Here is a 16512-nt window from a genome sequence, read left to right on the forward strand (position 1 = left end):
GCTGCTCTCATACTCCCTGCATATAATGAGTTGATCATATACTTTTCTGCAGTAAAAGCCAAAAGCCGGGGGCACTAGGCAAGAGACAGTCATTTTAGGGCTAAAGTAGGATGATCTATGGCGCCTGTCTTAGCCTTGGTAAGCAACTGACTTTTTTATTCAAAGTGAATGTAGTGCTAAATAAATATTCCCTTCAAAGCATATAACGTTTTTTTTGTGGCTGAATTCGTTTCAAACTTTAAAAACCTCTGATCGCTTTAAGTAGTAATCACATTTCATGTGTAGCTCTCAGTATCTCATGAGGTTTGATCCGAGAGACTTAAGATAAATAGTTGAGTGGAAAACATCTGTTCAATTAATATTTTGTCTGTCTCTTTTTGGCAACATAGTCCTAGAAGTAGCTTTATGCTCTACTGTGGAAAATGTAGATTATGAAGTTATGACTTGTTAGATCAGTACTGTTTCAGGTTATTTTTTTTTTTCTCATTTACATGTCTAACACTTCAGAATGAATCAGCCTGTAAAGGTCAGTATAGCTTCAAATACGAAACAATGGCTGGAGTAAAATGCAATGACGTACAGATAATTAACTTTCCACATATTTATATCATCTATATCTATAAAAGGGGATGCAGAATATGTAATAAATTAATTGAAAAACCAAGAAAACACAGCTGTAACTGACTAAGAAAAAAGCGTGGCTAACTGGTTTTACTTACTATTCTTTTGGAGTTACTTTGAGACCCTCTAGTTTAATTAGTTGACTGTATAGCAAAAACCAGCAAGCAATCACTTAGAAGATCTTCTGTTAATTGGATACTCTGACACCAACTGTCTGTATCCGAACAAGCTCTTTAGTAAGGTCAGCACTCTGTGGTTCTTCAGCCCTTCTGCTGCACGCAATTTCCATGTAAGAGATTTGGCCGCGCAAGGACTCTGGGCTTTCAGGCACCTTCTTTCAACTGCCTTTATAGTCTAGCCCTTCCCAGAAATAGTCACACATAATCTCTGGGGCATAAAAGCCCAGGTGCATCAGAGCAGTAATGTGCTCTTTACTTCTCCCTAGAGGTGGCATTTAAAATAAATTAAAAGGCAGCTTAGTCCGACAAAAATGAAACTTCTTATTTAAAAACTGCATTAGCAGTTATTCTTTTCTCTTATTTTTCTCTTCTATCACCAAGCAACTGTTTTGCCTACTTTCAAAACAATTATTTACCCTTCCAACCTCTCCATACAATAAATTCAACATGCCTGTATCTAGTGAAACCAGGAGGTGTGCTCTTGCAGTGAAATAAGGAAAAGCCAAAAGCTTTTATTATGCCTTTTTAAGCAAACATACATATTATGTGAAGTTATTGAGTTAACATATGATGATGCATCTCCAGAAGGCATGAAATATTGGCAGATATCTCTAAGAAAATTAGACTTTCTATTTCCCAACTGGTCCCATGTCAACTGCTGGGGAAGAAAAAATGCCAAATGTTGGCATCTTCTGATTAAAGAAGCTGTACTGTTCCCTCCTTAATCAGCACATATGTTGTCACCCATTCATAATCTCCAAAGGGATATCCATCTGGATTTTTGTATTTCATGTTCGCCTGTTGCATTGGATGGGACCATCCCAGTATGCGGATTTTGTTTACCTGTGTAGTTATCCCCCAGCAAGTTTTCTTCATTAACACCATGTGTCAACCCACATATTCTGAAACAACTGTTTCACACATGGTGTTAATCAAATGTTAATGGGGGATAACTCCATGTGTAAACATCTCACTAGAAATGCGATTCAGATGTTGGGTCTCCTCCATTCGTAATAGCCTGGTCACTTATTTCATCCTGTGGTGCTGGTAGTGCGGTCTTTGTTAGAGGTGTCTCAGTCTTGAAAAGAGAATCCATTTTTATCTGGGTTTTTATGTTGAAAGACTTCTGGAAGGATTCTGATGTAAAGTAATAGATGAACGGGTCAAAGCAGCAGTTCATTGTTGCAATGCACAATGTGATTGGGTACATTGTCCTTGCAAACCTCTCCAAGGAGCAATTTGCTATCGCTTGGGACCGCACAAGAGCATACAAGAAGAGTATGGAATTGTAAGGTACAAAGCACACGACAAAAATGGCCACGTGCACAATGATCATTTTCAATACTTTCTCTTTGTTTGTCCCGATTTGAGACAAGGTGGCAGGTTTCCGGAGAGTCCTGAGAACTAAAGAAGAGCATGTAAGGTTGAGCAGCAAAGGAATTATGAATCCTACCACTTCAATAAATATAGTGATCTTAGACAGATAGGTTTTCCAGATACGTTTGGAAAAACCTTCAAAACAGGTTGTGCTGGTGTTGGAAATGTTGGTTGTGGAGAACAATGAAGCTGAAATTCCACCGCTGAGGACCAGTGTCCAAACGCCAGCACAGACTATGGCAGAATTTCTCCTGGTCCTAATGGTGCGAGATCGGAATGGATAGACGATGGCAAGGAAACGGTCAACGCTAATGCAGGTGAGGAACAGCATGCTCCCGTAGATGTTAGTGAGAAATGCTGTACCAGAAATCTTGCACAGGCTATCTCCAAAAGGCCAATGCCGATTGAAATTATAAAAAATTTTAAAAGGCAAAGTGAACACAAACAGTAAATCTGAAACGGCCAGGTTTGTCATGAAAATGGCTGTTTCACTTCGCATTTTCATCCGAAAGCAGAAAACAAAAAGGGAGGCACAGTTAGTAATCAAACCAAGGATGAAGACCACGCTGTACACGGCTCCATACAAGTTGTACTTAAAGGAATCATCTGTCAAACAGGTATGATTGTTGCTGTGGTTTCCCATGCCAAGTTTGGGATGTGCTTCCAAAGAATTTCAAAGTCTACTTCAGTGACATCCATAAAATAAGGCAGTGCTCTCTTTTCTTCCTGAAGAAACACATTCCAGGAAAGTTGCTTGACACCTTGCTACCACATCTCCATCACGAATCCTTTCATCCTAAAGGAGAGAGAAATAGACACCATCAGTCTTGGAACCTCCTATCGCCTAAGGTGGCTGTGCAAGAGAACACATACTCTTTCCTTTCCAAGTGAATGAACATGCAAACAAGACCAGCAATTAGATTTCAGGGTAATCTTTATAAATTCCTCCATTATCAGGATTTTTCAAAGTTGAACACAGCAGTTACTGTACTCAGCCTTTGCTTTCTATCCCCTATTGCTCCCTAGTCCTCTTATTGGAAGGTGAGTGATCACTAATTCCAACTTTCCGCTTGGAAAAGTTTTTCGTTAAAATTTGAGATGGAATTGGCCCAGTGTGTTTGGGAAGAAATAAAATCATGGACCCACGATATTGCCCGGGTACAGAATCAAAGGGTCTGAAAGGTTCACCTAAACTTGTGATGAGAGGAGAAAGAAATCGAAAGTTTTAGTGTTTGCTTTTAACTGTGCAGAAATGAAAGTTCTATGGGTTTTCAACCTTTTTTGATGCAAAAGTATTAAAACGCTCAAACTTTATATTAACAAAGTACTACTTTGCCTTTTTTCTACTTGAAAATAGGAGCATCTTCACACACGCTTTTCAAAGTGAAAAACGGAAATGTTGTATTTCAGAAATGTTTTTTAAAACACTTTCTAAAGTTATGTTTGCCACTTTTGGAAAATCTTGCATTTTTTTATCCTGAAAAAAATCTGCAAAAATAGTATTAACTTTCAAAAGGACTTTTCTTACAAATATTGCAAAAATACTTTGCAAAAAGGACTCCTTTAAGCTGTACTGACAGCTTCATTTCATTTCTGCTCTTTTATCAGGGTTCAGAACCTGAAATATGGAATATCTCATAACTACGTTCTCATAAGATTTTGGCCCAATTCATCAGGCTTTAGAGCAGTGTAGAGTTGAAGCGAGCATGCTGTTTGTTGCTCTTTCTGAACTGTCTTGATGTTCTCTAATTGCTCATTAGCAATTAGACAGACTGAGAGAGTTGGGATTGTTCAGCCTGGAGAAAAGAAGGCTCCGAGGAGACCTTATAGTGGCCTACCAGTATCTTAAGGGGGCTACAAGAAAACTGGGGAGGGACCTTTTAGGATGTCAGGTAATGGTAGGACTAGAGGGAATGGATTAAAACTAGAGGTGGGTCGGTTCAGACTGGACATTAGGAAGAAGTTCTTCACCATGAGGGTGGTGAGACACTGGAACAGGTTGCCCAGAGCGGGGGTGGAAGCCCCATCCCTGGAGGTGTTCAAGGCCAGGCTGGATGGGGCTCTGGGCAACCTGATCTAGTGGGAGGTGTCCCTGCCCAGGGCAGGGGGGTTGGAACTAGATGATCTTTAAGGTCCCTTCCAACCCTAACAATTCTATGATTCTATAATCTAAGTACTATTTTTAAGGCCTGTGAGAATAAGCAGTTGGAAAGTCTCCCTCATTGGAGTGAGAAGGGTTTGTGAATTGGAATGTGGGCACGGCAGTCGGTGTATCTTGGAAATGTGGAGCAAAGATGGATAATAAAGAGAAGGACCTTTGCCTTGTAAAATACGGCAAACCAAAAAAGAAACAAAGTTTGTAATCTTCTTATAATCTAAAAAACATCATAGTAGCTACAACTGTGGGGTAATTTAAAGAGGTTAAACCCTTGTGGAGACCAGGATCCTTTCCAGAAAGTGATCCTCTGACAATGTAGTTTCAACAGCAAACATGTAACCGAGCAAGCTTGTGTTAAAGGTTGAAATGGCAACATATAAACAAATAAACTAGGGAAGAAAGCATGGATTCAAGACAATTTGGGATGCGAACTGATTTTTGAAAATCAAATGTTTTCCATATGTTTTCCTACTGGAAAAGCTCGCGCTGACAATTGTTCTTGCACACAGGCTGTCAGTGAGTCAGCTGGTAAAATGTCAAGTGCTGAAAAAGATGTAGCAGCCGTGGCTTTGCCAGATGGAAAGTGCAAGTTCTGCCCTCAGCAGGGAGTGCCTGGAGAGCTACAGGCTTTACAAAAACCAGCGCTGTGACCCAGGGAGCCGGCAGCACCTCGCCTCTGCTCCTCACAGATTAGTTAGATGTAAAGCAAAACAGCAGGAAGGGAGGATCCCCAGATCTCACTTTTCAGAAAGGTGACTTTCAAATGACTCATATCTTTTGACATCCAAAAAGATGACTTGGAACGATTAGGTCTCTCTTGTCGGGGAGGGTTCGTGCTCTCTGCAGGCTGGGGCAGTGTCAGGACTGGGGCAGTGAAGTGGTGCTTTGCGCGGGTTTTGCTGTTCCGGCTGCGTTTGCTGTGCGTGCCTTGAACTACCGGAACTCCCCGTGATTCCTTGAACTATGGTAATTCCCTGTGATTTTCATATGCAGCCTTGGTACACGCTCTTCACCCAATTTAGTAAATTTTCCCCTGGTTTTAGTTGCATTTTGAGTTACGCATTTGTGATGATATCCTGTATTAGCAAAAAGTTCAACCCAGAAGCAGATATGCCCTTATCTGATTGCTGTTGGTTGTGTGGCAATGACAGAGGAGACGGAGCCCACCCTGGGGCTTTCTCTAGAGCACATGTAAGCAGACACTTCGTTATGCAAACTGCACAGGGCTTTGGGGACAGACGGGCAAAGGAGGGGACGGGCTGTGTAGGGGAGCAAAGTGTTCCTTGCATCCCTTTGTGCTTTTGCACTCGTCTCTGTTTTACCTACTAAATTCATGGCAAAATGAACTTTAGCGTGAAACGACCTAAAAAAGATACCAAACATTTAAACTTATGAAAAGATAGTAGTAAAATCTCAAATGTGCCCTTTCTTTGGATACGTGGTAATCTAAATAAACGAAGGTCTCGCCTACAAGTTGAAATGCCTTTAAGCAAGAACTTAGTTGGATTCAAAAGCGCACATGAGCTCCAACAGGAATAGCTGTGCCTCTTAGCTCAACCCTCAGCCTCACGCATTGAATTCTTGGCTTGTAACTCCCTTTCAGTAAAGAAAGAGACTGCATGTTATCTCCATCGGGACCAATTTTTGTTTATACTGAAATGTAACCTCCATAAGTAGGTTCTTTTCTTCTGCATTGTGTAAAAACCAGGTGTGCCACACTCTCCTGGTCCTGCCTGGGTCCTAACTGGGGAGGTTTGAAGGGGATTGGGTGTCCTTTGAATCCTTACGTAGCCGTGTGCCTGGAAGGTTGATGGAAACCCCACTTTTCAATCTGTGCACACAGTCCAGGATTTTGGCTGTTCCTCAAAACGCAGCCTGATGAAGCAGGTTTGAAAGGCGGCTTTGAAATGCTTACCTTTACTACTGACATAAGCGGTCGTTGCCAGCAGCCTGACCCAGATACTCGTTACACGGGAGAAAAGATGCTCAATCACTTGATTCCTTTCTCCCTGCTCTGCATCAGACAGCCACAAGGTCAAATACTAGTTTTTCTGGTGTATAAGTCTAAGGGAATTGCCTGCCAGCAATTGTCTAGCTAACGAACGGTCTTTAAAATAAAGGCCTGTGTTGTTTACCTATCTAACACTGAGGTGTTTAAACAAGCTGACAAGTTGCTTTGAAACTCAGCCATGTGCTTTAAATTCTGCAGCATGAGTCTACAGATTTATTCGGAATGTAAAATTCACTTTCCTTCCTTTTCACTAAGGATTACAGCAGCAGGATGCTCTTCGTGTTCACCACTGTTACTACCTTGCTAGCGAAAAAACCTTATCAGTACATTCTAAATGCTGAGCTAAGTAAATATAAAGAAAACCACTTTACCGTTCTGTTTTTCAGGCAGGCCAAAACTTTAAATCCTGTATCTGAAATGGGGGGCAGTACACGAGGGGAGGAATGTATCTAGCTGTTGTCAGAAGTGGTACCATAACAGGATATACAGTCTGTTTAATGTGGTAATATTGAGTATATTCTCTCTCGCAGCAGGGATGGTACAAGCAAACCTACAGCAGCTGTCACATAACTCTGTTATTCTCAGAGTTGTGAAGTGGGGTTCAGCAGAATGGCTGACAGTTTGCCCCAATTTGCCCTTTGTTGTAGAGATATCCGTGTCCTACGTGTACTGAAAATAAAGGAAAACTTCTACATATTACTTCCTATGGTGCATGAGTATCCTGTTTACAATTCTTTTATTTCCTCCTCCTGGCACCCCAAGAAATCTTGAAAACAGCCAGTTTGCAGCTTAATTCAGACCCACCATTTGTTAGAACAGAAAATTACTGCAGGCAAAAAGCACACTTTAAAATCAGATTCTGTAATGCCGTGAAGCCCATTCTTTCTGCTTCATTCATGTCTCATTCTCCACAAGTCTCTCAAACTGAGGTCAAAATAAACAGTGTGAAGTTTGGGACAGACGTTTTTGCATCTTCATGTTTTCTTTTTCTCATACAAGATACAAGACAAATGTCACTTTATCAGTCTGAATACGTAGGACATCCTGTGTGTGTGTTCATTTAATCAACTAAACATCGTAAAGCTATTTCTTGTGAGGTCTGGTACAGACCAAATGTGAAAACCTTTCAAATCTGAAGGATCTCTTCCTAGATTATCACTGCGTGTACTCAGGTTATCTCTAAATCTTGAGACACAACGGTTTTATGGGTACAGAAGCCAGAAACTGATGGATCCAAAGGTGGGAATACTGGGTTTGGGGGGGTTCTCTGTGGTTTGTACAGAAATGTCCTTAAGTTATGGCAGCACTTGTTGTGTTTTGACATGGTCTCAGACCCTGACCTTGGAAATAAATAAGTATTTTCCTTGGGCACAGCCTGTGCTTTATGCCTTCTCTTGACAAGAACTACATTCATTAGAGAGTTTTCACTTCCCTGTTACTCACCCAGTTGGTACAGTGATTGTATGATGTGTAACTCACTCCCACCACTGAGCCCAGGCTTATGGCTTTACAACCACAAACTATCATTTCTTCAGTTTCTTGGGGTTTATTTCCCTCCTTCATTCCGCTTTAATTATGCAGAAGGCTCAAAAAAGGTTTTGTTGGGTTGTGGGTGGAGGGGGAGTTGTTTGGTGTTTTGGAAGATTTTTGCATAGCTGATAATTCTGCATAAGGCTATAGGACTTGGGTTCTGCCAGACCTGCATGAGTATTATAGGTAAGGTGAGATACACTGCAACTGTTTGACTATAGGCTTAATAAACAAACAAGAAGCTTTTTCTACCTGAAAAAGTAAATATTTCTGATAATTCTATGGTAATGCTAACGAGCAATCATAACGCCACCAAACTGTCATTTCTAAAGACTTGCGAATGTTCACTTGAAAACCACAAAATGTGAATTCAAAGAAAGCAAAGCAGCGGTGGAAAGGCAACAAAACCTTCTCACCACTGAGCTCCCCGCTGCTTTGCCGCTCCTGAAGTACCTCAGTGCCTGCAACGGGATCTCCACTGACTTTCTCTTTTCAATAAATATTTCGTTAGTTATTTCTGGTTGCAAAGAACTTTGAGAGCATTAACTGAAAGCAGTTGTAAGAACAAACCTCCAGTCTGGGGGAATCTGGTTGCTGTTTTTTCCCTTTTTTGAGGCTGACGGGGCAGTAACTGTGTTGCACAGTGATGCTGGCTCCGTTTTCCCAGTGCCAGCAAGGAGGGTTCATGGAAAGCTGTACCTGTGACAGCGGGCATTGCTGGACCCGGCTGCTGCTGCAGGGAAATGGCTGGGGATGGGGAATGGCTTGGAACACCAAGTTTGGGGTTGGCTTTTAAAGCGACCATCTTGCCAAGTTGCTGTGAGCTCTCCATCCTCCCTAAAGCTTCCTGTAGTTTCACAGTAACCTTCACCTACATTTCTTCCCTGGAGCCACAGGAGCAGGAGAAAGGGTGGGATTAGACAGTGGGAAACGAAGCAGCTGCCTGTAAACAAAGCACTATTGACGATATGAAGCGACGGAAAGTAGAAATGCTTTAATCTCTTTCATTTACTAATCCTAAGTGATGTATTTGAGAACAGTAGGAAAGAAGTAGACAGAAGTGTGACTTTGAAGTCCAGCAAAGGTTTCTGTAGCTTCAAAGAGCCATTCTTCCCTGCATTTTATCAGAGTGAAAGCCTAGCGGTGTGCTGGGCAAAAGGGGGACGTTTTCCGATGATTAGCATAAAAGACAAGGCAGGAAGGCTCTTATTCATGGCTTTGACACTTATTGTGCAAGGGTCTTCAATACCATCCCTACCTTCATTCCCCAGTATTTGCTGTGGGTGCAATAACGCCTCCTGCACCTGGTGAGAAGGTGAAATCCTGATTTACTCGTGATCATTTCAGGTTTCACTGTCTGCTTTTCAAATCCTCTTTGATAGAAGAAAAACAAAACATGGGAGCCAGTGGGGCATTTCCCGTTGCTCAGCCACGAAGGGTGATCCTGGGGACCTGCGGGGACGAGGTGGGAGAGCGCCGGCCACTCCTTACCCCCTGCCTGGTGTGGCTTTGGCTCTCCAGGAACCTCACAGACCCTCCAAGTTCAACGGCTACTTTCCGTTGCCTGGAAGTTAGTGAACGTATTGTAGAAGGACCCCAGTTTAATTCTTCTCCAAGATGGAGCTGGGAAGTGGAAACCTGAGCCTATCGGACCTAATCCTAAAGGAGCTCTCCTTTTTTCTTTACCTTTTTTTTTTTTTTTTTTAATTGGTCAGCACTGCCGTTGTCTCCTAACTGTCCTTTGAGATTTACAAAGCATTTCCTGCTCGTGGTGACTTCTCTGTGCTGTATCTGTTTTGTATTGAGCTAATTAAAATGTTTCCTTCTGAAGAGAATAGTGAACTGACTTACCCCACATTCAGACACTGATCCTCAGGGCATGACTCTCTTTTTGTTTTCACTGAGAATGTCTCTCTCCATTTACATCACCCCTTTAACCCTTAACGCGCTTTGGCCTTCCCCATCCACTGCTGCTCTCAGAAGGTCTGGTCCAAAGTCCAGAAATGATGGAATTCGCCCCAAACTTCCCAGCAAAGTTTGTATTATTTTACTCTTGTAAGAGGGACACTTTGCTTGCAAAGGAACCTCAATCTGATGATGGAGGACTGTAGGAATGCTGCTTTTTTTGACCCTCGGGTCTCTCACTAAGAGGAGATGGCTTTATAATAGCATTGCTAGGTTCAGTACAGATCCCGATAAGAGAAGATTTAGATGCAAGGAAAAAACTGATGAACTGATGAAAAGCAGAGTTACAGTGTTTGACCTAATACTTGAAGATTTACAGGTTGTTTTCACTCAGGAGTAGAAGCTGGTGATGGAGGTAGCTGTGTCTTTGATGTAGCCCTGTTTATTTACAAAGCGTGGCTAAGGAAAAAAATAAAAAATAAGAGAGTCCTGTTTCCCTGAACCACTGGGGAATCCAACAACAGGACTCGGTTTATTTGCTTACAGTTCCAAAACACTTTCCAGTTAGCGTCCTGCCCAAAAAGCTTCCTTTCTTTGCTTTCTCTGACACAATTTCCAGTGGTTCCTTGGTGATTGCTTGGCTTTTTTGGCTCCTTGTTGCCTTTACTCGGCTCCTCGCGAGGCGCCTGCAGCCACATGAAGCCCTCCTTTCACCCGAGCCACCTTTGACTGCTCTCGCCCAGGGCCGTGGCTCCAGGCTGGTTCCTCTGCAGTCCCTTTGCTGAAGCAGGAGAGCTGAATTTTCACCTCTGTTTATCCAAAACTTATAGTTGTTGGTTTTGGGGTTTTTTTCCTTGCATACATCAGCACCAACAAGCTTCCATCCAGTCGCCAGCACCGCAGCATAAAGGAGGTGCGGCTGGTTTCCTTACGGGTGTTGAGCACAGTCCTTCAGCGGGGCAGAAGGCAACCCATCCTCTGCTCCGGTGCTCAGGACCTTGAAGGATCTGTGCCCTGCATTTATTTACTGGAGGGAGTTGATAAAACAGGGCTTTGTTCTCTCAAATCGCTTTATTCTGGGCGGAGAAGGGGAAGGTTTGAGAACTCTCTTCTGACTGCAGTATGGACTGAGTGGGTACCATCAGCTTTAGTTTCATTTGCTCCAGCGGTCTGGCCTCTGAGTGCTGGAGATGTGTGGTCCCCTCCCGGAGCTGCTGGGCTCCCTGTTCTCCTTAGTGCGTGCTTCTCAGCAAGAAATTTGGAGGCATGAGTGGGGTTTTCATGTCATCTCCCTCGCCTCCCTTCTGGGGAAAAACATTAAGGTCTTCAAAAATATTCCGTGGTATATAATGAAAGCCTGAGGAAGCACAGCACACAGCCACGCCATTTTTCCCTAAGAACTATAGAGGGTAGACTTGCACTGATGTGTTAAATAAGAAATTACTTTGCCAGGCAAAAATATCAAATCTCAGCCAGCGAGTGATGTTTCTGTAGTGAAGTTTCTTAGAAATCAGATCTCTAATAATGACATGAGAAAAGGGGAATGATATTTTGGCATTGTATAAGGATGCTGCTTTTACTGCTAAATATGGTATTTTCCATTTACCGTGTAAAAGCAAATGCATGCTGGGGTGGAAGACAGTGGGTTATCTGCAGGTTCAAGAAATTAAAATGGGAATATTATTAGATGAAAGTAAGAGCTTTTGTTGTGGATGCCTACTTAGAGCCATAATAGGTACTCAAAATATGAGATCGTGTTATCTGCAGAGAAAACTACCCGCTCTGTTGCTAGCGTGCACCTTTGTCTTGGGGCTTAGGGCGTGATGAATGTCCCTCAATTTCACTTGCCAGGATAAAGAGACTTTCCTTTTTCTACAAAACAAACCCAAACCATTACAAATAATTCAGAAAACTTTCCTTGCAGCTAGGGTCAGCTAAGGCTAGTTTGGCTCCAAAGCGGTGTGGATCTTTACCCCCTCTTATGGGACTGAACTGAGAAGACGGTGCATTAGAAGGAAGTCTTGCAGAGCCACTGTCTGTTCTCATGAATAAAGAGCTCCTCTTTTCAAGGAGAGAATTTGCCTTTTGTGAAACGTGGTGGCTCCCCTTCCCTGAGACTAAATCGGATCCTTATTTACGGAGGAGGAGCAATGTGTGAAGGAGCAGAGTGAGTCTCTGCACGCACGCTTGACCTGGAAAGACCTATTAAGGCTGGATGTGTGCTCCAGGGCCCTCCTTATCCACCCCAGCCTGCGGATGGGATGGCTCGCTGGTGTCTCACTTGTGGTCCTGGAGCACTGTGCGAGCCATCAGGCTGGGACCACCACGTCATCTGCGTACACCTGGCCAGCAACACTCAGCTATTGGTACATAGAGCCCTGATACTCAAACATGCCTTAGCCAGAGTTAGCTGCGGCCTGCGCAGATGCATCACAAACATTGGTATAAACACGTACGGCTGCAAGCGGACATGCTTTTAGCGCCAAGGCAGTACCATGGCAACGGAGTCCCCAGTTGTTTTGCCATGTACTGGTCTCCCCAGGGAGCAATCTTCTCTCACCCTCTGTTGCAGAAGTAACATACTCTCCTACAGAGCACCCTTTTCCCAGGATCTGACCCAAGGTTCGCGTAAAACTGCCTTAATCCCTGCCCTTGTGCTCCAGCCATAAGGTCTCCACAGGCTGGAGGAGGGCAACCATCTTACAGCTGGGAGCGCATCCTCTCCCTGGAACAAGCCGAAGCGCTCAGGCACAGTGACTGGTTCCATCGCTGCTTCTCAGAAAACCGGGAGGCGCAGGTTTACGCGTTTTTTTTGTGTCTCATTACAATACTCTGAATGAAAGTGAATGGATAGTTACGTTCGGGCATTAGTTGTGTTTGTCTGTCTGAGTACGAGCTGAGCTTCTAACCTCAGAATTTGAAAGACACTGATCTTTATCAATTGACCTAACCCCAGTTAAGGAGGAGCCTCATTTTTAGTCTCAAAGGATTAAAATGAAATGTATGCTCAGTCTCCCCCTCCCTTCCTCCTTCCCATGTTTTTCTGGGCTTTCTTTTAAAATTCAGAGGCTTTGAACCCCCTGAAGTACCAAGGTTAGTTTCCTTCCTGTTTTATTTTAGCTTTCAGAATGCTAGTAAGGGAAAGAAGATGGAAAAGTGCTACAAGGGGGAAATATCACCGACCTGTGAACTTTGCACTTCCCATCCTCTGGGTTTTACTGTTCTGTTCATATGGGGGAGCAATTTAAAAATACACAATTGTCTTCTCTGAAACAAAGATTAAGGAGTGGCATTAAAAACCCAAAACTTCTCTTGCAAATTCTTCTGCAGTGGACTTATATTGTGTTAAATCCTATTTCTTCCAAACAGCTGCATCTTTGGATTAAGTATGTTGTTCATCATTCATTTCACTGCTGACACCAGTTTTTCTATCTGCTCGGAGCTGTGTTTGAATTTTTCTCATGGAATTTTGACACCGAGTTTAGAAGGAGTAGATTTTAGCCATAAATGAAAGCCGAAGTGATAAATAAAATTTTTAAGGTTTGCAGTACAAAAAATATAACTTATTTCCTAATTATTAATACAGTTTGTAGGAACCAGATCTCACGTTACATGAAGCTGAAAGCATGTATCATTGTAAGCTGAAAGTCTAAGTTTATGCCACATTTATATACAACCTTTTCTTAAGCTTATATTAAAGTGTCTTTATGATACGGACTTCAAGTACAAAAAAAAAAAAAAAAAGCCCTAACCAAGGGCTATTTTTCACAAATCTGAAACTAACAACAGGGATAGAAGAGTCCTTAACTTGTCATCTGCAGTGACACAATAAGAATTGCGATGTGAATTATAACGATTTCCACTGCAACAGTTTGGAGGAGTTGCTCATATAGTAATTACTTTCCAAAAACTTGGAGATCATCTTTCTCACTTTAAACAGAAACATTTGCCTCTCCCATCCCAACCATAGCATAGCGCAAGTAAGAGGAATGAGATCTGCCTGCACAGAAAAAACATTGCTGATCTCCATTGAAACGTACAACTCGAGCCCATCCCCGGCCAGTTTTATCCCACAGATTTATCCGAGCCTTCAGATTTCAGGAAACCCTACAATCCTTTTATTTTTTTCAGAGCTGACATTAAATCTGGATGCTTTTCTGCTGAGTTAGAAAGTGAGGAAAATAGAAACTTACCACGGCAGAGCGGCCGGGGCTGAGATCATGCCCTCGGCTCGGCAGATTTCAGCCCGATTCCTCCCTGACAGCCCGCATTTATCCTTTTTGTGTGCGTGGAACGCAAGCCCGGTTAGTCCCACGCGGAAGATCTGCGCCCTCGACTTTTTAAAAGTTTACCCATTCATCTTTAAAACCTAACGCGCCTGGCAGCTGTCTGCTTTCCTTTGTTCGGAGAGGAAACAGAACTGCTGAACGCTGCAGCCATCATGTCTTGGGAAACGGGACACAAGAATGGGCCCACCGTCTGGGCAGGGTCTGTGGGCAGGGGGAACTCTTGGGGGTCTCGATAGGAAACGCTTTCCATTGGGTAGGGATGTGTCCTTAGCGCCTGAGCCCGCCCCGCGCCCGGCTCTCCGCTGGGTCCCTCTCGCGGGGCTGTATTCCCTTCCCCGGCGCTGCCTCGGCCCCCGCAGCTCCCCGCTCACAATTAGCGGCTTAAGGACGGCCCGACAATGGGCAACGCGGATTTCCCGAGCGATTGGCCGGCGGACACAGCCCGCGAGAGCCTGCCCGCGCCTCCTCGCCGGGGATGGTAACGAGCGGGGGAAAAGCTCTTTAAATCTCGGATTTTGCTTTGCACGGCTGTAATTGTTTTTCCTGCCAATTAAAAAAAGTGAGGAGGAGAGGGGGGAGCTGGGAAGCGGGAAAGCATTGGGTCAGACTGGGAAGCTCCAAAGCAAAGCTGGCCGTAAAAATAAAGTATCTTTCTAAACGGATTTAGAAAGGGATTGGTTTTTTTTAGGTTGGGGTTTGTTTGGGGTTTTTTTTAATCTTCTCGAAGGAGCTGACTAGAACAGTCTGGACTCTTGTCCCCCAGCAGTTTGCTCTGGAAGCCCTGGGTTCCTGCTGGAAAACCTGTAGGCTTTCAAATGTTTAGGGATGTAATTAAAAATACTCCAGGGAAGTACGGCTGCTTTTGCCTGTGTAGCTCCCCCTGAGAGCTGCTGCCGCCGCCTTGCAGTGAATCTCCCTTCCGGCAGAGCCACTAGCTAAAAGCTTTTTATTTTTATCTCTTACCTTTTATATCAGCCCATCAGCTAGGGAAGAGGATCTTCTGGCAGCAGGAGTAATGCAGCAGACAGCTTATTAGCCTCAGCCTGTTTATGCCGTAGAGCAGCCGGTGCCCTTTTATTTCTTTTTTCAGCCCTCTCCAGTTCCATAGGTTTGAAATCCTGGGTCTGCCTTTAAAGCCCAGCCTCCCACCTAACGTGTCTTGCTCGCATTGTGTTTGTCTCTCCTTTTCCTCCGCTCTTTTTGGCTGTTCCCACAGGCAGCCAAGGCCAGTAAACAACTCATTGTGAAGCTGGAACTAATGTTATTCCTTGGGCTGGTGGCTGATGCAGCGGTCTCTGACTCGCTTCTGCAGCACGCCCAGCTGCCACAGGCTTTTATCCAGTCGATGCAAATAACTTCCTGAATATCTCATGTAACAGCCTAACACCAGTCTGCACAACCTCGTCCTCTGAGGGCTCACGGTTTAATAAAATATATAAAAACACACGGGTGGGTTTGGATTGAAAATGGTGAGGGTGCAGCTGTTTCCTGCCCCTAATGGTCAAAGGTCCATTTTTCCCTTTTTTTAGCTGGTAAAGATGACGGTCAGTCTGGGTAAATTGTGAAGGGATGGCCAAAGACACTGGCCACTATCATTACTCGTGTACAAATGTGGGAGTGAGTATGGGGGCTGGCAGAAGGCTCAAGATGTACCAGTATCACCAGTAAACTTGCACACAAAAATCGGCTTTGGCCCTTCATGGCTTGTGGGCATTTTCAGGCTGGCTGCATGGAAATCCTGATCTCTGGGCTATAATGCAACTGCTTTTCACACCCTGGGGCCCATTCTTATGCGAGTGTGAGTGCTCTCAGTGGGGACCGATTAAACAACATGTCTGCATTTGAAATCGCCCTTTTTTGGGAAAGAAGTGTGGTTTGGATGGTTTGAAGCTGGACGTACTGATACAGATTAGAATGAGCAGCTAAAACCCTTCACAGATTTAACATCTTGTGTCTTAGCCTTCAAAACTACCAGTCACTGGGCAAACCCATTAGAGAGGAGACTGATTACTGCTTGAAGATTAAATACAGCATAAATCTTAAAACAAAACAAAACTTCTGTGCTGCTTACACTCTTTAGCCAGAATGTGGTAACTGTGCCAACTTTGATGCCGTTGGAATTTAACCAGGCAGCTGTACCTATCTGGGATGTTTGCTTTCTCTCTGGAGTTACTGGTTTAATTAAACACTCCTAACAAAAGTCTTCAGCTGTTGTGAACTTCAAGGGCTCACAGAACTCTTCCTTATAATGTTACCCCTAACCTAACAGGAGACTGGGGATGGTATTTTTGCCCTTTATGGAGTCCATCCTTCTAAACCATCGTAGTGATTCCAACTTCCTATCCATCCATGGTTGCCGTTGAATTCAAAAGCATGTCTAGTGAGCAGGTTATTCGGTCACCTGTTACTCTGGGGTTTTTCTTTAAAAGGGAGCATCTTTTT

General features: G+C 43.6%; 1 protein-coding gene across 2 annotated transcripts; it reads right to left on the reverse strand.

The window, feature by feature from the left end:
- Positions 1-1281: 1281 nt before the first annotated feature.
- LPAR4 (lysophosphatidic acid receptor 4) lies at positions 1282-15474 on the reverse strand. 2 transcript variants are annotated; one of them, XM_063346953.1, is made up of 2 exons: positions 15034-15474; positions 1282-2973 (listed from the first exon to the last, which is right to left on the reverse strand). In XM_063346953.1, the coding sequence occupies exon 2, from the start codon at positions 2818-2820 to the stop codon at positions 1774-1776; it is 1047 nt and encodes a 348-aa protein (XP_063203023.1). In that variant the 5' UTR covers positions 2821-2973; positions 15034-15474; the 3' UTR covers positions 1282-1773. The 2 variants fall into 2 exon arrangements, with proteins under 2 accessions (XP_063203023.1, XP_063203024.1); XM_063346954.1 differs by lacking the exon at positions 15034-15474 and adding an exon at positions 13975-14631.
- Between the last annotated feature and the right edge of the window lie 1038 nt (positions 15475-16512).

This window comes from Chroicocephalus ridibundus, chromosome 9, assembly GCF_963924245.1.
Source record: "Chroicocephalus ridibundus chromosome 9, bChrRid1.1, whole genome shotgun sequence".
In the NCBI taxonomy this organism is placed as follows: domain Eukaryota; kingdom Metazoa; phylum Chordata; class Aves; order Charadriiformes; family Laridae; genus Chroicocephalus; species Chroicocephalus ridibundus.